Genomic DNA, 24,684 nt, shown 5'->3' with positions numbered 1-24,684 from the left:
TCCAAAGTTATTTGAGTCTATTATTATGGTTAATAAATTGATACGGACGCGGGTGAATTGGCTTACCAAAGTAACCGTCCTCGTATCGCTTCTCACACTGCCTAATAGATAGCATCTCATACAGTAACTTTAATTCAGTCTCTCCCTCGATTCTGGCTCGCCTGATTGCACTATCAAAATATGCGACAGGCTCTTGGCGTACCCTTTTAACAAGCTGAGATGCTTCTTTGGCAAAATCAGTTACTCTTGCATATAATCATGAAGATGGTAGGCCTGACCTGTTATGGGGGCGTTGTTTAGTTGCTTCTTGCTCCCGCGAGATCCTCCCCGCTTAACTTTCGGCTTTCTCGATAGATTGGCGTGCCTGATAGGAATCCGAGCTACTTGGTTCTCTTCTTCGTCCCAAGTCAATTACTTCTGCGCATTATCATGAACATTGTAGGTCTCACCTTGCTTAGGAACGTTTGATGCTAGCTTTGGCCGCTCTAGCGCTTCCAGAATCTTTTGGCGACTTGCCCCATTCAGCTTTAGAAACACCGACTGGTAATACTCAGTTAACTTTAAGGTGTTGCTATAACGAATAAGTTTGGACTCAAGGAAGGAAGAGGTCATCCTGAGAAAAGTTTAGTATGTTCGCGGGTTCTGCTGTCTGGCACCAGCGGCGGAAGGATGGCAAGAAAAGTGCACGAAGTATGAGGAGTATCCAGAGGGCAATAGAATGAGAAGTATCTCTGTCATGCGAGAGTGAGATAAAGCTGAAAATGGCAGATGATAAATTAATAGTAAATAAGAATAAGAAAGTCGGGACGCAACAAAAATGAGGAGTTGAAGCAGGATTTATTAAATCTTGACTTGAGATTGTATAGCAAGCCAACCCGGTTACAGTATGAGATTCAAATGTGGCCTTTTTCAAGAGTCAGTGAGCTAAATTGGAAATCGCGATGGTTCAATGTTTTTCAGCCCTAGAGGGGCAAGGGTTCGGTGCATAAAAATATAGATATACAACACCAGGTAATACGACAAGCCAGCACTTCAATGTTATTAGACTGAATGAACATTATATTACTAGAAGAGAGGAATTGATGGTAGGTTATTGGTAAATCATACGAAATACTATTGGAGGTCAAACGCAGAGGAACACCACCTTCTGCAATTCCCAGGAATAAAACCCACCCCAATTCACCCTTCATTGGTCTTATCCGCGCCACTTCCCGCCATTTTCTCCTTCGTGCCTATTATCGCAGTTGGTGTTTCAGTAGATGCTTTATCCTGCGGAGTGGTTGGTCTTAGCGGCAACTGCTCTAGCGGTATATAATGGCCAAGGAGGTCGCGATAAAAGTCTCGCTCCGATTTGTAATGGTCGCATCTTTCGGAAATATCCTTTATATTCTGCTCCTGTTCGTCTAGAAGATTTAGGATATCTTCTTGCTTGCGCTTACGGACGCGGTAACGTCGCGACGCGCCGTTATTCGCTTTGCGTTCCTTAGCTTTGAGAGACGAACCAGGCACAAGGTCCAGCTTGCACGGTATCAGATCTGTCGAAGGAAGTGGCGGTCCCTGATAATGCATAGAACGCAGAGTGGTTGGAGGTTCCGTATTGGATTGAGGGAGGCTGAGTAATTTCTGGAGATCCGTTCCATTAAGGCGTAGTACTGAAATAAACTTCTAGGAGAGATAGAAGCCGTAGAAAGATGCGGCTGCTGTGTTTGAGATATCCGGTCGTATTTAGGATTTTTATTGTGACGTGGTGAATTGGCTAAGAAACTATACAGCTAAAAGAGGACCCGGATTGGCTGCTTTAGTTTGTAGATAAATCATCTAAAGTCAGCATTGAAATAACTTCTCGTGCTAGCGGAACGTACCCTGCTTAGATTGCGGATATCTCTGTCTCTAAAGTCGATCTACCTGAACTTAGACATATGGCTTTGTTCCGGTCGTAGACTAAGAGATAACAACTCACCGTCTGATTTCAGCAAAAAGGGGGATTCATGTTATATATGGGAATTTCATAAGGGCTTTGACGAGAATAAGAGTCATGTGATCCCATTCGCGAAGTTGGTGTGATCGAAGTCAATTTCATAGTAACACGAGGGGGCTCTTGGCCATTAACGAATGAATTTAACCTACAAGGGAGAGTCTATTTTCTCTAGAGCCGTCGCAAGGTGATGTAGTCCAGCATCCTCCGCCGTGATCTTCATACCCAGGACTTGAACGTTCCCAACTACTTCACCTAGGGCTTGAATCTTTCGAACCGCTGTATCCTCCATTTCTGTCAAAGTTGCCTGGAAGGAGTCATGCAATAGCATAGCTCCCCATTCCTTTCTTTCCTGGCACACTCCGTTGACAATTCTTATCACAATATTCTCTGATAGAGTCCGGTTATCTTTCCACTTTGCAGTTGGGGTTTGCAGTATCATTTCCAGTATTTCTGCGCTTCTGTTTTGTGTATTTTCCGCCGCTACAAGCGCAGCTTCACTCCATTCCCGGTGGCTTTCAGTATAGCGCATAACCCAGCTCGCCCCGAGAATGCTATTGTATTTTGCGGCGTACATCAGAAGTTTTCTGGGGGGTCGGTGGCCACGGCTCAAGAGCCAATCAAACATTGGCTGTGGATTTATTTGATCCACTATCTCCAACCAACCAGGTGATGCGTTTTCAGGGTGAGGTTTTCCTAGATCTAGGCCTGAGTCTAACAACTCGTTTGCAAGTTCCACATTGGCAAATTGCCATATATTCCTGATTTCATCTGGCCCAAGTGAAGTAAGGCCATTGTTCGGTAATGGTTTAAGCCGTGTCCAACAGGCCCGAAACCAGTTTCGATTCCATGCTGAGGCCTGAAAGATTGTGAATCGGTCTCCATCCGCATCCCACGTCTGAACAGGACTCAAAAGATCTTTAGGCTCCATCAAAGACACGAGGTGTTGCATCAAGTCAAGTTGGTCACTTCTTACTGCGAGCCAAAAGAAGCTGTAGCCAGCTTGGCAAAATGAAGAAGGCTGAACTGTTTGATGATCCAAGAGTAACTTAAAGCACGGATGGCAATTTTCGATAGACCACGAGGCCAGATCAAAGGGGGCATCCTCCTTCATTAAATGCTGGCGGCTTTTGGCATGGTTGTAATCGTGGCAGAGGTTCCACTGAACCTCGATCTTTTGCCATAGCGATGGGCTTTCCAAGACAGTTTTGATTGCCCCCTCAATCAAAGGGTGCGGACTCTCTTTCCTGAGCTCTTTAAAAAAGAAATGAAGGGCCTCGTGGGAGCCGAGCGGTTTGGAGAGAATGTCGGACTCAATTGCGGATTGAATCAGACCTGGTGGTAGCTCTTCGATCCTTGCGAAGAGTGAAGGGCTTTGGAGGGACATCTTCGGAGATTTAGCCAAGCAATGCTATAGAATTTTTACGAAGAATCAGTGGAAAATGAAGGTTTTATAGTGGATTTAAATCGAGGGATCGACGCTCAAGGACAACATCATTCTCAATCAATAATTACGGCCCCTCAAACTTGTATACCTCATAGTATTTTATTAGTCTGTGTTTTTGTTGACCCTCTGTTGTACAACAGTAACCGTCTCTGTCACTTCAGTTCGAGTGGACCTGATTTCACGAGGCGCGAGCTCACGCACATCGGCCCTACGCATAATGTACTGTTGTCGTAGATATTCCGGACCTCCATTCCCTGTTTTAATATAATGCCCCTGTTATACACTTTCCTATCTTATTTAAAAACTAAACTCAGGTCGAATTTTAGAGAGAAAGAAGTAGACCTCGAATTAATAGCGAAACTAGCTATTCAGTGTAAATACAGGGTTCCGAAAAAGTTGTAGCAAGCTCTACCAACGTTCCAAACCTAACTGCCGAACCTGAAAGATCATCAAAAGACACCTGTATTACCCATAGACCACGTTCAGCAGCCTGTCGAAGCGTTTCAAGCACACCATATTTCCCTGGTAGGTCACATCTCCCGGCGTCGCTGATGAAATCCCCGTCCATACGGAAGCACATCCTCCGCTGTAGGTGAAGTGCAATAAATGTAAATGCCAACACATTGGGGCAAGATATGCCGGACTGGACTGTGGATTGCATAAGTTCGCGGAGGTAATCCCCAGTTGCAGTATGCATGGCCGTATATCGAGAGGTAACTATCAGAGCCACATAGACTTCAGGTACTAGGAAAAAACACAATTCCCTGTTAAACAATTTTTGGCAGTTTCTCAGGAGTGCTGCGCTATTGATCGAGACAACATAGTCTCCCCTTGTCTTCCAAATCACCATAGTCGGGACAAGAGAATATCAGCTTAGCATAAAAACGGTAGTGTAATTCTACAAACCTTCATCAACTTCCGCGCAGTGTATACCCAAAGGAGGAGCTATATCGAACCCCGTGGGATGATCTGGAGCCTCCGCATCCTTGTCAAGTTCGTCTTTTAAGTCCTCGTTTAAGAGTGACAAGGGGTCAACGAAGTCCATTGAGATTTGATGTGGCTTTGCAATAGACAATAGAAAGAAGAGATCCGATTGTTATATTCTTAGGCAGTGGGTTGGGACGCTGCTTCAGCCTAGGGTTGCTAATCTGGAGTATACCGTTAAATATACCATAGTAAGGAGAACCTCTTTGGAATCACACTGACTGTATTACCACCCTCTGATAAAATACTCTATAACCCGCTGAGTTCGAAATCTCCAAACTCCCCAAATAACGATAAGGGTGTGCACAATCACAGAGGCAAGTAGCAGGAAGAATATCCAATCATCCATTTGGATATAAGTCATAAGGAAAAACCGCGTGGGATGATGATCAATATATAGTAGCTGAAAACCACTTTACCGCTCATTTTACCGCACGTAATGTAATGTTTCAGAAGCTGCTGTAATTATTAAACAGGAAGCATTTGAAAATGATAAAAGTGGTGATAGTACCGCATATTCGGCGTGATGCACGGGTGTTAGGTTGTCCAATGACAAAGAATTAAAAAACGCGAATAAGGGTGTTGTTCTAGGTTTCGGGTACAAAGATCAATAATCTATCCGTATCGGGTTTAAGAAAATGCTACATAATTTTCTAGACTAAATTAAGTAAATGGTATAGCTTAGGAGAACTGTAGGCCGCCTTCAATTGGGGATGTTTGGGGGGAAGTCGGGCACCTGTGCGATAAATGACCTATTTAGAGCCCTATTTGATATGCACAAAAAATGGAATTTGGAGAATTCTAAGAAAATCATCCACGCAACAAGGAAGCTCATTGGGGGAGAGACGGATCAATTGAAGGAGATAAGCATTACATGGTATTTCGTGATCGTAGATAGAAATCGAGCGCGTCCGCTGCTGTTGCAAATTGCCCTCTCCAGCAACCTAGTATGACATCTCCACGTTGATAGCCTGTAACATCTGGGAACTGCTGCCTCTTGTATCGCTCTTCGATCTCGAAATCGATCACCTCATGTTGCCGCTGGATCTGTGCCTTTATGGACTCAGGATCAGCGGATTCAGCTACATTTAATTCGCCATACGGAGCCTTGCCCGCGACCAGTTCATAAAGTGTAGATCCCAAAGCAAAAATATCAGTAGACTCTGTGTTCGGAAGTTCGTAATCACGAGGTAGGCAGTGTGATGCTTTCTCGTAACCTAGTGCTGGGTGGCCAGCGCACTGAGAAGAATTGAAATCGCCTAAGCGAAGATCGAGGTTATCGTCGACAAAAAATTGCCGTAGCGCTAAGTCCGAATGAATGACGCCAAAAGAGTGAATAACAACAACAGCTTCCAAAATCTGCTGGAACCATTTTGACTGAAGTTCAGAAGTAATGGAATTCTTCTGACAATAGCTGGCAAGGTCACCGTGTCGATAAAATTTAATATCGACAAATTTGACCCGATCACTACCTCTCGATGTGCACTCGGCAATTCGTGGATGAACGCCAATGGTGTCATATATCATGGCTTCGCGAATGATTGGATGTATATCTTCTTCGTTCTCACTGCGGGGTACTTTTCTAACGGTTTTTCCGTCTAGAAGATAGACCTTGGCAAAAATACCAATCATCAAGAGCGGCTGATCGCTTTGGCGTTCTATAACGGCTCGTTCCGTAATGACTGTATCCGCGATAGATGAGCAGTTGGCCTAAGAAAAAGTCATTAGAGGCAAAAAAATAGCGGTTGTCCTTCTCACTTACATGACGCTGTTGTTCCTCATCCCCTTGGATAGTTTCCCTGCCTCCGACTGGAGATAAAACGGAGTGGATGGGCCGAACAACCCAGGCCACGAATGCTGAGATCTTTGAACTGAACTGCCAAATCCATGGCCATATAAACCGATGCAATAGGTTTCGCATGCTGAGTAGTGATGTTAAGGAGGCAAAAATCAATCAGAAACAGAAATCAAATCCCCCTGGGGGATTAAATACACGTGATGTATCACATGACTGGCCAGAGGGTTGCTGACTCAGGTGTCACCCTTAAAGTAAATCCCCTTATCATAGAAGCCATCCCGTATATCAAATTACTGAGACATGTATAAGTAAAAACCTCTTTTGAGAAACCCCCCTCATTGAGTATTTCACTGTACTTCCAAGGCCTCCCTATACAAATTCCCCCGTAAAGTGGTAAAACTGGAATGTGCGCTACTCCACATAGGCGCGTTTATTGGCCGCATCAAGACTAGACAGCACTGTAGGAAGAAATAACATAACTAAGGCTCTCGCGTGGCTCGTGCTAGTTGTAGGGCGTTTGCGTATAGTAAACCTTCTTTACAATGGAATAAAACTATTACAATCATTCCTGCACTACACTTATAGGGAGAGTCCAATGCAATACTGTTCTAGACGTGTCAAGCTTACCATGCTCTAACCCGTGCCAACCAGAAATAAAGCTTGCTTCACGTGAGCTACAATTATTGGCCAGGAAAAGTGAGCAAAACCAACGCAGTGAGTTGCTTGAAGAAAGCTATTGATCAATTTATTTCACATTTCCTTCAAATTCCTGAACTGCCAAACGAGCGAAAGTGTTGGTTTCGAGATTTCTATCTCGTTAATGAACTTGATCACAACGGCAGAACGATTCATTGAGTAAATTACCTTTCAGTGGAGTCTCTAGGCTAGAATTGCCTATTTCTTTGTCGTCCAGTCAGGCAGGGGGCCTGCCTTTCGTCGGCTCGACCCAGCCGGTTTCAACGCGTACTTAGGACATTCCTTGACATTCCCGGATGGAGGCAAGTCGGGACAGGTATCGAATTCCGACGTTGTTGTCGTCTTTCCAGCGACAATCGTGGTGATGAGATACTCGGTGCACATGATGAATAGATGTCGTCTTAATTAGGAAAGTGATAGTGATGCTAGAAAGCGGATTGGTGCTTCAGAATGATTTTGTGAGCAGTTCCGATTTTAATCGAAGTTTTCTTCGCGGCAGGGTCGTGATATATATGGTTGTATAGAGAGGCCCAAGCTCTAGATTTTATGAATCCCAGATGGAGGTTCGAGGTCAATGATCCCCAGGTAGGACGGAATCGAACATGGTTTGCTTCCCCCGTGACTCGGAAGAGAGACTAAAGCTCGAACGTAGCCCAGCATTCACCAATTACATTGACGTTTGCTTGGCTGATGAATACCCAAGGAATAAGTCACCCCGCATGATGCAAGTATAATAATTTTGATGTATTTGTTGTGTAATTTCGCGAGACTAATGTATGTTCTATCAAGGTATGTGGGTGATGTTGTCCCGAAGTATTAGTTAAGAAGCCTTTACTGGAAAACAATCTATGTCAACTAAACGTACTGCTATTGAAATCCTCGGTTCTCAGGTGACTTTATTACCGACTACGTATCTTACGTTCACCTATTTTAAGGTGCGGGTGCGTCGCTGTGCTAAGCGATGGAGTGACGACGGTCAACAGTAAGGTTGAGGTCTTGTCTTATAGGTTCAATATGGTTGACAATTGGACTGTTGGGCTGTGGGGGTAGCTTGCTTCAAGAACATGTAGGCTGCCTTGGATTTAGATGGTAAAAAGCGTAGAGTATATATGCATATAATTTAAAGGAAGTGGCGATGGCGAATCCAGAGCACTACTAAGGGATTTGGATTTACAAAAGAAGAGAAAATTTTTCTTGATTTAAAACGGGGATCAAAAAGGGCAAGGTGCTTTGGCCTCTCATCCGACGCCTCGATGTGATGAGACTGCACATGGCGCAGCACGGGTTATTTCGTGTGCGAGACTCATTTCATGGTCCTTTAATTGGCTTGTGGTTTATACTACATGAATACCCATATTCGGGGGCCGTTTGGGAAAGAAAAGCTTTCTACTAGTAGTTTCAGTGTTGTAACTTGTTCGTCCATGGACACGTAGGATATCATGCCTTGTTCCTGCTGTTTTTTAATTGAAGGGTGATCTGAAAGAAAGCAGGTGATGGAAATAGCCAAGATACGAGCAGGGCATCTTAGAGGACCTTTGACTAGCGACTGTAGTTCGGACGCTGATCAAAAGCCGACCGAAAGAAAAGGAATTGTTTTTTATTATTATTAATGCGTAAATGCTACCTACCTACCTAGGAGTGCATAAGGCAATTAGAGGATGACGGCACACTAGCTTGCCGACAGATACAAGGGTGCGTTAAGTGTGCACCTGACACACTTAATGCACCCCCCCCTCCGCCCCCCGATAACGCTCATTGCATTCAGTATGGTGAGTGAGTACTCTGGTGCTTCTTGAATCCAGATGATTGTAAGGATTTGCTTTTCACTGTTCCGATATTTCTTATCTAGGTTTGATAGAGCAGCGCGAAAGTAAACTAGAAGTTGAAAGTATACTACTTGTCCTGTTAGCCGCATAGTAGAAAGAAAGAGAGGGCAATAACATAAACCTAATTTGGGGGCGGAATGGACTTGTGAGAAAAGAGGGACGGGTGGTTGGAAAAGACCACTGGGAAAACACGACTTTAAGTCTCTTTAGCCCTTTGTGTTCTAGGCACTCTATCGACGGTGACAATGCACATCCTAATATTCTTTTTTTTAGTCAGGCCTAAACCGTTTTGAGTTTCATGCGGAATATGTGAGAGAGCGCTTGGACGTGGCGCTTTATTGGCCATTCGAGACCTAGACTTTGTAAGGGCAGGGGGTCATTCGGGGGGCTGTGTTCCTGAGTTACAGCTAGACAGCTTGTTATTAAGTACTGTGTTACGCCAAAGCCTGGCCTGTATGAATCCTCTCCTTGAAAAAATGACGTGCGATTTAGGGCAAATTGATGCAGAACTTAATGGAATACTCATTCAGCTTGCCCATACCCTCCACAAAATCAAGACCAACCTGTCCGTTGAAGAACGCAAAAATTATTTTAATCGACTCTCAAACTCCAATCAATGTGTTTGTGACTGGCTACTGGAACTAGTGCAAAACAAAAAAGGAGGGTCCGCAGCAAATAATTCGGCTCAGAACAATAGCCAAAGGGATAGTAATCACAATCAGCTTTTGAACGAGTTTCAGAGCCGATGCAATGTTGCCCCCAGCTCGTCGACTGATCTGCCTGAGCACACGGCTCAGCTGAGTGAGGAACGGAATCCATCTCAACTCGCCACTCCCTTGTCACCTAATGTATCCAACGCCGATGCTCAGTCCAACGTTATCAGCATACCACCTAACTTGAGATACACATCAAGTATTCGGAACACAGCTGATGTGGATCTAGAAGATACCAGCTTTGCCAACTGTCCAGCACATATTTCGTACAAGCTCTCCCACATTTTTGTACGGTGTATACGAAACCCCCAAAGCTTTTTCAGCGAGATTTGCCGAGATCCTATTCGAAGCACGGACGGAATGCCCGATGTATTCTTCGATATACACGACGAAGAGGAGAACTCTGGAATTCGTGCTGAGCTTTGCGCGCTTTACCGGCGATTCAAGCTTCGGAACTTTTACCTGTTGGCCGTTCGTCTCGATTATCACACAGGCGAACGATGGTGCAGGAATGCTTCCTCCCAGCTGGCGGATGAAATCAAGAAGAAACATCCGTCGCGGGAGTTGGGTGACAGTGATCTAAAGAAATATCTGGATGAATACGTTCGACTTGGTCAAAGGTACAATAGATGGGCTGAAGAATTAGGTGGCCCTGGTTATTTACTTGCGTTACCATTGGAAATTACGGAAAGAGAGTGAGTTACAGAACGTTGATAGATCCCACTTTTTTGGGCTAATATCATAACCATGTTATAGATATACAGACAGACACTTTTCTCGATATATTCCAGCAGCAATCGAAAGATTTCGTGAGAATGGCATAGATCAAGTTGTGGAAATATGGGGTCTTCATGTCTTAGGAAATCATATTGCCGACAAACTGGCTCAACCCGGATGTTCAGATGAATCGCTCAAGCGGCCGTTGACGAAGTCAGCGATGAGATCCAGGAAAAAAAGGAGAAAAGTCTTAGATAGGCAGGGTAAGTCAACGAAAGCATTTGAGTTCCATAGAGAAAGGGTTAACTTAAAGCAAAAGCAGCTTCTTCCACGGAAGATCAATCTACGGGACTATTAGACTTTCCAGATCTCGAAAGAGCAATAAATGCTATGCCGCAGATCGATCGGTTGACTCCAAGGTTGCAGAAGGAGCTCGACTCTATCGATCCCTGGGATGCAGAGTTCCCTCCTGCAGTCGCGTCCGACATAGACCACACGAGTACGGACACAGCTTCTACGGGCTCAGAGAACGCATATGATATTAGGTCACAGATCGGTCCCTGGAATGCAGAGTTCCCTTCTCTTGGCTTAGGGAACGACGGCATCGATCCCTTGAATGCTGAGTTCCCTCATCTACTCGCGTTTAACACCGACCACACGAGTACGGACATACCTTCCACGGGCTCAGAGAACGGATATACTAGGTCGCAGACCGATACCTTAGGTGTAGGCTTCCCTTCTCTTGGCTTAGGGAACAACGCCATCGATCCCTTAAATGCTGAGTTCCCTCCTCTACTCGCGTTTGACACCAACCCCACGAGTACGGACTTGCCTTCTACGAGTTCAGGGATCGTATTTGATACCACGTCGCAGACCCATCATACGAGCGCAAACTTCTAGACCGCACCCGTTGGTACTTGTTCGGTTTTCTTGCCTCGGCTATATATCGACTTCGGGACGATGATATAAAGGTGGAGCGTCGTTGGAACCACGACCATTCCAAAGTAGTAATGATGAGCACTTGATACTCTGGCGCCCTTGCAAGGAGGTGTCTAGATAGATCATAGTTAATCTTCAAATATAATTTGACAGTATACAGGATAAGTTTTCAGTACATTTATGCTTTCATTTTCCCTCCGGCAAATAGACAATAAGACAGTCTAGCTGCGCGGTGATAGTCAAGGTACTGTCCAAATGTATAAAACTGCCAGGTGCGACCGTTTCGCCCGCCACCTGTACCTCTCCTGACGCTATACTGTTATTTCCGGAGCCGACAGACAAAGGGAAAAACAGTGTCTTGAGATCAGGTCGCTTGATGATTTCCGTCTCTCCGGATGTGCGGTATATATGGTAACCATGGCCCTGTGAACTCTTCAGCTATATGCTACTAATAAGCGGCTGTTCTGGATATTACCGGTATTTGGTCGTACCCCAATGCTTTCAGTAGAGGGAGCGTCTTCTTATAACGATCCACGTCCACGCATTTGATAAGATTCTTTTCTTGCTTCATCTCGGCACTTTCGTAAAGCCACGTTGCCAAATCCTTTAACTTCGCAACGGCTTCAACATTATTAATTTGGGTCACTGGCATGGCTGGGACAGGACGTAGTCGGATTGATAAGATCGTGCTAATATGTAAAAAGGCACCTTAGCATCTTTGTTTAGAGAACCCCCTCGGAGGACCTTGGAATTTTACCTTTATTAAGATAATGGTGCGGTTGTAGAATATCAACATAGATGCATAACGTGATGGTGGGAGGGGATGGTGGGAGGGGATGGAAGGCCCTAATGGCGGGGTAGGTAGAAGTCGAGGTGGGATAGGAATGCCCGACGTGTTCAATGCCCGACGCTTTAGCTCCGGTTCGGAATAACTTATATCCGTCGGAATTTTGCCGCTATGAGCTTTGACAGAGGCCATGAATCCGGACCACGTGATATGACTTTCACAGTCAGGTCAGTCAGCACGTGAGATAGGAGGGTACAGTCATAAAGTACTCCGTACAGTTATGATGCTTCTAGTCGTGGCTATGTGCAGATGCCAAGATGCCGAGCGTTTTAGGGGGAAGGGTATAATCCAATAATATTCTGTTGTTATTCAGCTAAGGGGTCAGTGCAGTGGTCGCGCAACTTAGGTGATTCTCATCCGTATTCTCACCCTGTCTATAGCGCACTCACCCTTGTCACCCACGGTCGCGCGACTCTCACCCTAAACCCACCTGGGCGACACCACCCAACTATTCTCCGCGCATAAGCCACACGCCGGTAGGTCAGTAGTTGGGTGGGTGACCACCAGCGAACTCCTGCTGTTGTATGTTTTTTTTTTCTGGCCTCATCTGTAGGTTCGTTGGATCTGGTGTCTTTGCCGTCTTATTTTTCAATCACTTCAAGGCAGTCACCCGAATGATCTCCACCTAATTTTTGAATTATATCAGACCATCCTCAAGGCTTTAAAGGAAAGGGTTAGCGCTACTTGAACATGATAACAAGGGCGAAACATGTGATTATTAGCAGCGCCCACATAGCTGAGAGGTCCATTAACTTTCATCAAGAATGAAGAAAACGTGAAAACATGGATGAATAAAAAAAAATATAAAGCCGATGCAGTTGGTCTATGGACGTATGGGTTCTGTAGCACAAGATGGTCCATGTTCGCACTGCGTCAGATCTTGGAAGATATGTCTTTTTGACAAAAACATGTTATTCACGGCCCATCTATCTCCAGTACTGCCAGAGCCAACGCCACCAGTGAGCATGAATGGATGGCAGTCAAGGCATCCAGAGACGCCTCTCATAGGTGGAGCCAGCCCTGTTCGTCCTAGAGCCCTTCCTGGGATATATGAGACCGACACACCCGCTTCCTCGCCACCACCAAGCTCCTCTTGGTATCGCAGTACGGGTATGTATAAAACATAAATTTCTGTATACCCTGTTCGTCTCGATGGCCTAGATTTAAGATTAATCCGTAGACTTGTCATTTTCCCCTCGCTCGACAGAAACGACGTGCCGTTACAGCCTCACAGTAGCCCTACTAGGCGCAGAAATTGCTTCTGTATTTCTTCATCCTCCTATATCAATGTCTTGTGCCAGTGGCTCCTATATTGATTCTACTCCCATATTCATTCTTTCTCATTTTAGAGGCAGTCTCATCTAATAAATACCCAATGCTTCAAAATTGCGGCGACAAGACCTGTCACCGTTCATTTGCCACGCATTATATGATGCCACTGTGAGCGACCTAACGTGAATGAGCATGGAAAGAATGCTCTTCGAGTGTTCTGCCGCCATGATCACTCGATCGGATAAACCTGTTTACAGCAGCAAACACGAGTCCGCCTTACGGCTACCCTTCAACACTGATCATGAGAGTAGCCAAAATGCCTGAGTTTGTGGATCTACATTCCCCTCATCAGTCCCGTATTAGACTGCTGATTGTCCGTTTCCCACAGCCAAAGAGAAATTGTTTGGTAGACTTTGCAAATATTGTGTAAAACTTTTTAATTCAAGCGACGAGGCGAGTGCGCCGAACGCTGTGCTAATTGTCATTGTTTATGATTTGCCACCTGACCAGTGGAACAGCTTTTGAGACGCTATGCACGAATTTCTACGCACATGGAGCTACTCAATACGTGACCAAATGTTAAAGTAGGTTAATATACGAGAAGCTTCATCGCGCCAACCTGTGCGTGAATGGGCAGAAGGCGGTTGCAAGGAATTTTTGTGTTCATAGTAGACGTTGGGTGAAGAGATTGATGTTACCCTCTTCTTGGCTAGGTGAAAATCGGCTGTAGGTTCCTAAGCAGTACGGAGCAATCTCGTAAGCGAACAAGATGAAAGTTGCCTTGCGTATCACCCAAGGCAAAGAGTAGTGAACACAAGCTAGAAAAGCTAGCCTAATCCACAGCGGAGCTTTACGAAACGCAGAACGATAATGTATCACTGCTTGGATATTTAGTGGCATAGACGTGAGATGGAAGAACCACGGCTCCATAGCGTAAGTTGGCAGTAGGATTAGCTGCCCGCGCCCGTGATGTTGGTTCCACTTAAATGACGACCGCTATGGAGTACTTTCCCAACAATGGCAAGGCCAAATCTAGTCGCTAAACCTAGTCGTCGTGCACTAAATTTAGAATTATTTGTAATTAAAACGGGTGGAATCTCGTGAAAAATCTCACTGCATGAAACCTTCCGGGAACGCCCCCAGCTTCGTGTCAAATATTACGTCTATGTGTTTGCTACACATCCATCATTGACATTTTTAGAGCCAAGGATGCTGGCCAGCTGCACTTTTACTCGCAAGCTGTAGCATGAATCCCAGGTGGTCACTGTGCCTGTACAACGTAATCATGTTGTTCTTGGAAAAGGCTACCTAATCCAGAACCAATAAGCAAGGTTACTAAAGAAGTTAATATTTCCTTTCGGGCTCTCGAGAATTCTTACTGATTGTAGAACAATAGCCACACCAGCCATTGCAGACTCGCGGAATCTCTTGGATTAGGGCCCGTGTGTATCACGTGACTAACGTAAAGGAGGAAGTAGCTTACGAGTCATTTTTACATTGCGAATATCAATTGATTGTGGGTCGAGGCGGCCTTCGAAGTCTGATGACGCATGTTACAAGAGCCAAAGGGGGTTTACCGAAGACCGATACAGACTGCATACGACAGAGCTTCGAACAGTCACGCATCATTGAATGATTGATGACGGAAGTATAGCGCACACTTTTGCACTGTTCTTTCGACATCGACATCGTTAAAGAGGATTACGAGTGTGGCTCAGCTTTTATGTGATATAATGGCAGCCTGCGCATCATGATACGTGATTCTTAAAAGTTTCCTCGTGATAGAATAATAATATTGTTATAAGGTAAGAATTAAAAACTGAAAATAGAAAAGAAAAGAATTATTAAATGAATAAAAGAAAAAGATAGATTTAAAATTTAAAAAATCGATGTTTCATGCGGGGTCATGGCTTGGTAGAGACAGGCTGCTCAATTGATGCATTTCGAAGTCAGAGTACCTGGATGACCATGTGACAAAAGTTAGAAGGAGCTCATCGAGGGCCGGCACTGACTGCCTACGATAGAACTTGAACAGTAACGCATCACCCCATAATTTATGACGGAATTATAGCGTAGAATTTTGCACTACTTCTTTGAGTATTGAGCTTATATACAAAGGATTGTGAGAGTTGCCTAGCCTTTACGTGATCTAATGGCGGCCCGTGCGTCTTGATACGAGATGCTTAAAATTCTCCCGTGATTGAGCATAACATCATAGTACGATACTAGCTCAACTCCGCACGGGACATGCCCGGCTGAATGGATATCTTGACCGAATCGGCAAAGCCGAAAGTGATTTGTGCGAATGTGGCATTGAGCGTGAAACAGTCCCGCATTTCTTGCTTCGATGCACACGGTGGAATGAACAACGTCGCGCGCTGATTGAAGCCGCAGGTCCGAACTTCGGTAGTCTGTCGCAGATGCTAGGAGGTAAACCTGGGACTGTAGAGGATGCGAGTGAACCGAGTGGAAGAACATGGAAACCTGATATCAAGATTGTCAAAACCGTTATCGCGTTTGCAGTGGAGACGGGACGGTTGGCTAATGAAGCGTGAGGAAGATCTGAATTGGTGACGCTATCAAATGTACATACTCTACGGAGCAGTGCACACTAGCTAGGGGGCTACATACGACCTAAGGTCGTGAAACGCCTGAGTAATAAATAAATAATAAATAAATAACATCTTAGTAATGATATTGTAATAAAAAAAATGAATTAAATTAAAAATAAAAATCAAAAATCAAAAAAATGAAAAACGAAAAATGAAGTATGAAAAAAAAAATTAATCTCACCAACTTCATGCTTTGCCTCCGAGCCCTTCCAAGCTACAGAATTATCCGAGGTCTATCGGTAACAGTACCTTTTTCTAGGGTGAATGTTACTTTCAGAATCAACAATTTAGTAGGAAATTCAGATTTAAGTGTTTTTGAATAGTTGCAAGGGTAGTCCACGGGAGGAGACCTGGAACGATGATAACAAGAGTGAAGATTTTAAGATATGCCCGATATAGGTATGGTGGTATTTACACTGATGTTGCTTCTCCTAAGAGAATCCAGCTCCTCCTAATTTTAGGGAAGACTGCGTGGGTATGGAGGCAAGCTACACGTGAAAAAAGCTAATTAATAAAGGCTACAATTATTCTGCTTACTGTTGCAACTGCCTGGGTGGTATGCTTCTACAATTTCTATGGTCAACACATCCAGGAGGTTCTAGGACAGTATGGTGCTCGAGCCAGCCTTGGCGCAAACACTATAACTGCCTTATACCTGGCAGTTGCATTCTCACTTGGGTCAAATTGCATGAATATCTGGCTTATCCGTCTGTAATTTCTCATAAATATCGTTGTTTTCGTTTCTTAAATTATCGTAGTCGAGTCGATTTTGACGGTCAGCGTTCGGTCTAGCAAGGATCTTCCAAACATTTGATTGGTAGTCAGTCTGTCCTGTCAGAACCTTTCATTTGAATTATTTCCAGCCGATTTATGCCAAGTCCAGGTACATGACAGATGGTGGGCAATAGAGCGGTTCAAAGCGAGTTTTCACGTATAAATTCTATTTCTCACAGGCTTTCTAGTTGGCATGAAACAGGGCATTTCAACACTATCAAGCTACATCATAAGCTATTTTTGCTTTACGTTCCAGATTAAAGGACAAAATCGCCAAGTGGGAAATTGCTCCTGATCGCTTCATGCCCTCTTCATAATCGTGACAGATAGCAACTGGCTATCTTCGTTCTTACTTAAAAGTCTAAATCATTGAACAACTTGGGTATACTTAACTTGCACATACTCCTACAGTCATGCGGGGTTGGATTTTGATGGTGCGCTATATTTTGTCACTCATTTCCTTTGGCTAAGAAGGGTACAATTACTATTGAGCCATAATCGGCAGGGACATTGGCACTTATGTCTATCGCGAAAGCGTCAGGAAGAAGTCAAGTTCCAATTCATGGTGTGTGACGGCTCTGACCCGGACCCTGTAGGCCAACCACGTGCCCAGTTGCTTTAGACTTGGATATATTCAATGGAGGATCTCCTATAAAGAAAGAGTTTCCAAGGGATTAAAATGCGGACTACATTGAGTGGTATCAACAACGTCGGTACTGGTATATGATGGTGAGCGTTTGGATTAATGCGATATGATCAGATGAAGATTTCAGGGTGTCTCAAATGCCTGAGAATAGTTTTACTATAAGCGATGATGGCGAGAAGCGATTGGGGAGAGAATACACATCAAGCTTCGCTAAAAAAAAGCTCCTAAGTTCCAGAAATATAAGCAATCGAACAGAGGGAGTTTCTAGTTTGGAAATTTTCATTCCAGGGCCATCCCAAGAATAGCTAGAGGCTTGCCCTGTTGTCTATATATATATATAATGGCAACTTCTAACCAGATCCTCTGTTGGGGGAACATTTAGAAAGGAAGCCCTTTCGAAAAGATTGGACAACAGGTCAAGCATTGTGCATCAATGTATAGATACTGATGAGGCCAGGAAAAACCCTACAAGCAACGCGAAACTTATTTTCGCCGACCCCTTATCAGATTCCCTCTTTTCCCTGTCCCTAAATTTTCAAAGCCCCTGGCTTATCCCATTGCCCTGCTCAGTCGCACAAGCTCTGTATGCGAGCCTCAAGTAAGGATTGGACCTCTACGTGGTACTTGAGATAAGTAGACATTCCTGGTGAAACTAAGCAAGTCTAAATGGCCTACTCGATACGCTTGGCCGTAGCCTGAATTAACTGTCAGAATCGCTTCATTGTTATGCGATCGGTTGGTTCATGGTTATATATGCAGCGGAGGTTCATCAACAGAACTTTTTGTCTCTCGGAAGAAGCACGTAGCATAGCCATATAACAATACATGCAGTACTAATTATTCTGTACACCGTGGCTATTGGAAGAAGATCTTGTCTGGGTTTCAATTTGGCGCTTAGGGTACAGTAGTTGTGTAATAACTCCAGGACTGACACTCAGCTAAGTGATGCATGCTTAGCCAGAGACCAGACGTTCTGTCGACTCACAAATAGCATGGCGTGTAAATCGACAATCGAATTCCTCAATCAATACAGTATCGGGCGTGATGAGATTGGTGGTAATCTTGAGGGATCTCATGGTTTTGTATTTAATCGCTGCGTAGTGTTTGGCTCTACCCCAACGGCCTTCCAATTCACGATAATCTTGACTACAGCGGTGACACGCAGAACATGACAATGGTCACTGAGAACTAGTGATATATTTCTAGGACTCTGCAATTCGTGTTGTGCAAGACCGACATAAACACTCGTAATTGTTCTTTCCACATAGTGTTCTCATAGAAAACCGTAATTTCTTCCCCTTCATCTATCTCTTTCAGTGCCACAATATGGGCTCTCGATCTCTCGGCCCGTACAATTTCTGAATTTCCCTTTCAGCCATGGTCCACAAATCGAGCAGGTCCTCGAAACATCCCTGCTGCTTGAGACCGAGAGAATAGAAGAAGACTGAAGACTTTTCTGATCTCTTTAATACCAACTATTTCTTCTTCGTCGGAGATACACAGACTCTGCTGAAAACACAGTAATCTGTCCTTTCTGAAAGGAGCCCTTGTCGAAAACGACGGCCTCTGATTCTAGACCGGAAGGATGCTCGGACTCGGCAATTCTGAAAGGACTATCGCAATGATAGATCCGAATGTAGCTTTGAAGCTGTCTATGCAACCACTCAGATTGGGAAATTGACTTCTTCAGACAAGACATTTGTAAAATTCTTTGCTCAGTATTGAATGAATCATTTTCTTCGAGTATCTTCTCTATGGCTTTTTTTATCAACTGTGCGAGGTGGACAGTGCCTAAACGGAGCTTTTGCGTGTGATTTCCTTGAGCTTCGCCCGTGGAAGGGAAATCTTGCCGATCACTAGGCCTATCGCAGTATCGTCCATTTTCGCTAGCATCGCTGGAGAGACGCGCATTATCTTTGACTTCCCATTGCGACGACCATTACAATAACGTTTCTTGGTAAGTTTCATTGATGTTAACTGCGAAAGTCTGAATATCCTCATGGGAGACATTCAGCGTAATATGTGCCAGGACGGGAAAGGCTCCGCTCACGCTGGATTGGGTGGAATACTAAATTTGGAGCTGTCCAAATTTGCACATTTGGCCGGCCGTACTGGACTAAATTGGTATTCCGTGGAACACAGCAAAGCGGCGACATGGTTATAGCTGAGAACAAAGCGTCTCCATAGAGGCCTAGCAAACATGGAAAGAAAGCTATTCGACGTCACTGAGTACAATATCGCCTTCCCCAATGCTCTCACTCAGGTAAAAATTGAAGGGTAGATACAATGGTAATTTGGAAGGGTTTGACAAGCCTTGGCCTTTTTGGTGGAAGTACGAGGTTTGTGGCTTACATACCACATTGTGCTGTGTTGAGATTGCCTAACTGTAAAGTGATAAGTCACGCGCATTAACGGGTAAAGAGGCGTTACCCGCCACTCTTGGGCTGTCTCGTAGACATCAAGGGAGAATGGGGATTTGCCCCAAGAAAGAGAGAGGTATAGTCAGATCCATCATGCAATCATCGCGAACATCGTCTATAATATAGACGCGATGACCGTGCCGTGCTCTTTAATGCTCTAGGCTACGTTGGGGTGTTTGTCTATGCTTAGAGAAGGACACTTCACACATAAGTGGGACGCAGGAGCAACGGAGCATCAAGTTCCGGCATGATACGTCACGGCGGAAATCTCGGCACTTGGTTGCACATGAAAGGCTAAAGTGAGCCTTGAATTTGCTCATCAAGATCCAGTTCCACTGAGCTTAGGAACCTGTCGTCAATGAAGGAGTGATAAAACACGATCTCATTAGATGTAGGGCTCAATTAGTGTCTAGCCTACGTCTGTACTATGATGTCAATAGAATGCATTGGAAAACAACGGGGGTGGGTACCAAGATGCTTCTTGCTTAGGTTTGTGACTAGGAAAGGCTCTCCAGAACAATCCGTGCTGGTTGATTAACACCAGGTTGGTATATCCATATTTAAGACGATACTAAAATTCTAGGAGGGTACTGTAATATGGAAAACAAAATTTACAGCACCCTCTGTGCCGTGGCAGAACTTTGTCAGAGCTTGACTGCTGGTATGGACGGCGAATGATCACGGCATGAAGCAGGAATGCTGGTACAAACAGTGCATTCTTGATATCATGAATGACGAGTATAACGAGGAGGGACTCATAGCTGACAGATACTAAGCTCGTAGAGCCCGAATCAAAGCCGTTAAGGAACGACTAACCAAAAGATATCTGTTTCGTCATGTGAATTTGCCGACCTATCTGTTTGTATACGACATTCGTCTCGCTGAATTCGTGGCTACTCTGCAATCATTACCACCCAACGAGATTTCTTCATATACTGTACAGAAAACGAAGTTCCGTAGGCGTTGCTCAAGCGTTAAAGACAGGTGGCCAATGATTGTCGGTCTGTTTTCGAATTGGCGGAGATGTCTAAAGACCGAAAATCAAATAAGCGCTAGTAGAGAGAAAAGTCTGGCCATCTAAGTATAAACTAAAACTACGCACCAACCCACGGTGGCTTTATATATTTTCATCCTTATATCCGAAAATAATGTCTGACAGTATATTTGCCAGCTTTTGATTCATTTGATAGACCAACCAGCACAGTACAGGGACGGTCAATAGGCCACAACAGCGATGGGCAAGCAGTCTACGAGACACAGCCCCGCAGGCGCATGCCTCGAAGCACAAGGGACGAATAAGAGCCCGAAAAACTGCAACCAGGGCTGACTTCGACTGACGATAGAGTTTTGACCTGAGCGGCTGTGCCGACTTCCGTGGGATACATATTATCTGGCCTATAAAGAACTAAGGCGACCCTGAATTCAAAACTTAGACATAGTATCATCATATTGATCGTGTGATATATGCCAACCAGCACAGCATCTTCTTCCTTGTCTAAATTATCGACATATGTTAACGTAAGCATTTCCTGTGTCGCTGTGTACCTACCACATGATCTCGGGCACCAGCTAATCAACGAAAAGATGTCTCTCCTGGATCTTCCTCTTGAACTTCTGTTTTGGGTAGCAGACAATCTGGACGGAGCCCAGGATCTACTTGCGCTGGTGTGCCTCAATAAAGCAGCGAATGCTTCTCTCCTTCCCTCTCTGTACCAATTCAATGTGAGACGACAACGCAGTTCAGCATTGTTTTGGGGCGTCCTCAAGGGAAATGCAGAATTCGTGGAAAAAATGCTGCGTGGTTACCAAGCAGACGTCAACACTACCGATGATAAATCTCGCACACCCATCTTTTATGCCCTTCGCGCTCAAAATCAGACGATCATTCGCATGCTTCTTTCCGACCCGAGAACGGATATCGATTGGCAAGATAAACACAAGCAGACGCCATTGATATACACCATTGCCAGGAACGCTTTGTCTGCAGACTCACTTCTACTGGATTTCAAGCCACGTCTGAATAGGAGAGATGAAAAGAAGCGGTCTGCTATCTGGTATGCCGTTGCACATTGCCATGAGGGCCTGGTTCAGGTTCTTCTGGGAAGGGGTAGTGTTATACGAATGTCGGATTACAGAAACATCTCATCAGTTGGTCTGGCCATTGTCAAAAAGAGCGCGGAGGTCACCCGCATGTTGCTACACCATCGAGAGTCTGATACAGGAAAGTGCTTACTGGAAGATGACAATGTCAGAGACCATTTGCTGCACCGGGCTGTAAAGGTGGGATTCCATGATATCATCGCGCTACTCGTTACCCATGGTGCGAATCCGAATACACGAAATAGGAATGGCCAGAGCCTCTTGCACCAAGCCGCAGAACGTGGTGACAAAGAGGTACTTCAACACTTGCTTACCTATGAACAGACATCCGCCGACGCCAGAGACAGGTTCGGTCGCACCGCCTTCCACATCGCAGCAGAACACGGCCAGAAGTCAATAGCACGTCTTCTCTTGACCTGTAGCGCAGTGGATATCAATGCCTTGGACAATAATGGAGCAACAGCGCTCTGTTTAGCTGTTCAGGCAGAACGTACCGCGATCGCCTTACAGATTCTTGCAGAAGACCATGTCGATCTCAACGTGAAAGGCCAAAATGGCAGTACAGCTCTTCATTCCGCGGCGAAAAGGGGAAATGTACCAATCGCGGCTGTTCTTCTCAACAATCATGATCTAGATCCGAACATTCGTGACGATGAGGAATGGACTCCTCTCACCTGCGCTGCTTCTAGGGGTGACTTATGCATGGTGGAACTATTGCTCGCAAGGACAGATATACAAGTGAACGTGCCACAGGCTTCTCCTCTATTCCATGCTGCGAGAGAGGACCATCGAGACGTCGTACGTCGATTACTCTGCCTTGATACCATCGATATCAATCAGAAATTTTGGGATTTTTCGCCGCTCTGTGTTGCATCCGAGATGGGACACCTTGAGATTACGAGACTACTTCTTAAGCACAGACCGCCACCCGACCTTAATCTCAAAACTTACATGGGAGACACTGCACTCTCTCTGGCGGCTTGCCATGGTCAACTATCGATCATAGATCTCTTGCTGAAAGAAAAAGGTCTGGATGTCACTGCTAGTGATAAGCTCGGGGACACTGCAATATGCAAAGCAGCTCGTAACGGACATGAGCATGTCGTTCAACGTCTCTTCAAGGATCCTCGCGCAAAGGATGGCAATGATATGAAAGTTGCCATTGAAACATCTCTGACTAGTAAAATCTCGCTTTATCTTCAGGGCCGCTTGAATGCGGAGGGCAACTTTCGCACTTAGTCTTAAAATGGGCTTTTGATATGTTATAGACAATTATCGACTGTATATATGGTTTTTGATGAGACGAGGGTTATATGGTCTCTTTTTGTTTGAATCCCATTTATTGTCTTGCGCCTCGAGTTACTATTCAACCAGTTTCATAGCCACCATTCTTGCTCTCGGTACACTCTGACACTAATAGAAGAGGAGTGCGGGAGAAAGTTTAAAGATTCCACATGCGTCTTCAGCGATCATCCGAGATATGCAGGCATCGGCGACCTCTCTGTCTTTCGCGCATTAGCATTCTGGAAGCGCATACGAGGCTCCACGCCTTGCGTCGGACAACCCTTCCGTCTTGGCCGATTAAGACGTGTCTATGCTCCATCTTTAGCACATTAATGTGATTGTACGAGAATTATATTTGGGAGAGCTGTTCAGTAACTTTCTCCACCTACTCAAAAGGAGAAAAATCCATCCAATTGTGTCATGATGCGGTGAGTCTTCAAAGCTCCCGCACTTTACATGCTCGTCATGTCCGACGGTCACGTTCAGGAAAATCTTACCTACCTTAGACCTGTGAGGTTACGTGATTATTCCCAATAAATCAGCTTTATCGAATTTATCGCAACGTGGGCGGGTTTCGCGTTTAATCTAGTTGAGCGAAGCAGGCCCCAAGCCAAGGTATCGGGTTCATCCAAGAGTGCAGTGACGCGATCCGCGAGGCTGCTCTATGGCGCGCGTGCGATGGGCGATCGTTGTTTTACTGCAAGCCGCAATGCGGGTCAACCATCAAGATTGCGATATTTGAGCCGGCATGACTCTGAGTTTCCATATGAAAAGGCCGTACGGCTACGTTAACTATGCACTGTACTCAGCCCCGCAAGGTACGACAGGAGACGATTGGAATTTTCGGAGTAACTGTTATTTGTCGAAAAACAGACTCGCATGAAAAGCAGTCTCAAACCAATGTTGTCTCAGTCAAGCTGATGCGTACCTTGGTTCTTTGGGTCTAACATGATCCCAGGAACCACATGGTCCCGAACACCCGGACAACATGCCGTGTCATAGCAGATGAGGATAAAAATATTTCGAGGTCGAGTGATGAAACAACAAAGTGCAACTTAAGATCTTTTCGGACCGCGAACGTTATATGTTTGACGACGGTACAGATCCGAAATATTTGCTTAGCACGGAATCTCGAGCTGTATTCGCGAACTTTGCCAAATTCCAACGTATAGAACCGATTGGAATCAAACCTTGGGCTCGTCATACATCATAATTTTTTTCAGAGAAGAGAGCAGCTCATCGAATGTCTCCAAGGGCTGTATCAGAAATCTTTCGGAGTATGCTCCCATGATATTGTTCTCCATCTTGGAACCTCGAAGCAGGTCGAGAAGAGACAAAACTAGTCTTCTCACAGTTACAATCAACGCGATAGCGTGATAAGATGTGCTAAGGGCCATGTCTGAAATCTAACAAGTTGTGGGATAGCTAAAACAAGGATCAAAAACATGAAGATGCGAATAGAATCCACTACGATGAAGCTATATCAAAATATGCAAAAAGGCCCGCTGCCAAATATGCAAAGTTATCCAGGAAAAAGCAACAACCGGAATTGATTGAGATCAACACCCAAGCTGGGTGTCGCAATTATTTAAGCCTTCTAGAAGAAGTATCCCAGAGATGGGTGACCTTTTTGT

The 24,684-nt window shown here is 44.9% G+C and overlaps 7 protein-coding genes across 7 annotated transcripts; 2 read left to right on the top strand and 5 right to left on the bottom strand.

The window, feature by feature from the left end:
- Nucleotides 1-1,179: 1,179 nt before the first annotated feature.
- Nucleotides 1,180-1,569, bottom strand: N7508_007401 (uncharacterized protein; the record flags this gene model as incomplete). Its single annotated transcript, XM_058465465.1, has 1 exon — nt 1,180-1,569. The coding sequence occupies one exon, from the start codon at nt 1,567-1,569 to the stop codon at nt 1,180-1,182; it is 390 nt and encodes a 129-aa protein (XP_058317867.1).
- Nucleotides 1,570-2,123: 554 nt separating this feature from the next.
- Nucleotides 2,124-3,362, bottom strand: N7508_007400 (uncharacterized protein; the record flags this gene model as incomplete). Its single annotated transcript, XM_058465464.1, has 1 exon — nt 2,124-3,362. The coding sequence occupies one exon, from the start codon at nt 3,360-3,362 to the stop codon at nt 2,124-2,126; it is 1,239 nt and encodes a 412-aa protein (XP_058317866.1).
- A 1,914-nt stretch (nt 3,363-5,276) lies between these two features.
- Nucleotides 5,277-6,327, bottom strand: N7508_007399 (uncharacterized protein; the record flags this gene model as incomplete). The annotated part of the gene is made up of 2 exons (XM_058465463.1): nt 5,277-6,116; nt 6,169-6,327. The coding sequence occupies 2 exons, from the start codon at nt 6,325-6,327 to the stop codon at nt 5,277-5,279; spliced, it is 999 nt and encodes a 332-aa protein (XP_058317865.1).
- A 771-nt stretch (nt 6,328-7,098) lies between these two features.
- N7508_007398 (uncharacterized protein) lies at nt 7,099-7,284 on the bottom strand (the record flags this gene model as incomplete). The annotated part of the gene is made up of 1 exon (XM_058465462.1): nt 7,099-7,284. One exon carries the CDS (start codon nt 7,282-7,284, stop codon nt 7,099-7,101), a length of 186 nt encoding a protein of 61 aa, XP_058317864.1.
- Nucleotides 7,285-9,799: 2,515 nt separating this feature from the next.
- On the top strand, nt 9,800-11,056 carry N7508_007397 (uncharacterized protein; the record flags this gene model as incomplete). Its single annotated transcript, XM_058465461.1, has 3 exons — nt 9,800-10,134; nt 10,196-10,419; nt 10,479-11,056. The coding sequence occupies 3 exons, from the start codon at nt 9,800-9,802 to the stop codon at nt 11,054-11,056; spliced, it is 1,137 nt and encodes a 378-aa protein (XP_058317863.1).
- A 225-nt stretch (nt 11,057-11,281) lies between these two features.
- N7508_007396 (uncharacterized protein) lies at nt 11,282-11,747 on the bottom strand (the record flags this gene model as incomplete). Its single annotated transcript, XM_058465460.1, has 2 exons — nt 11,282-11,533; nt 11,571-11,747. The coding sequence occupies 2 exons, from the start codon at nt 11,745-11,747 to the stop codon at nt 11,282-11,284; spliced, it is 429 nt and encodes a 142-aa protein (XP_058317862.1).
- Nucleotides 11,748-21,250: 9,503 nt separating this feature from the next.
- Nucleotides 21,251-23,005, top strand: N7508_007395 (ankyrin repeat domain-containing protein; the record flags this gene model as incomplete). Its single annotated transcript, XM_058465459.1, has 1 exon — nt 21,251-23,005. The coding sequence occupies one exon, from the start codon at nt 21,251-21,253 to the stop codon at nt 23,003-23,005; it is 1,755 nt and encodes a 584-aa protein (XP_058317861.1).
- Nucleotides 23,006-24,684: the final 1,679 nt, after the last annotated feature.

Source organism: Penicillium antarcticum (assembly GCF_028974205.1).
Source record: "Penicillium antarcticum strain IBT 31339 chromosome Unknown utg000007l_segment0_segment0, whole genome shotgun sequence".
Taxonomy (NCBI): domain Eukaryota; kingdom Fungi; phylum Ascomycota; class Eurotiomycetes; order Eurotiales; family Aspergillaceae; genus Penicillium; species Penicillium antarcticum.
This window is presented reverse-complemented; position numbering and strand designations above follow the sequence as displayed.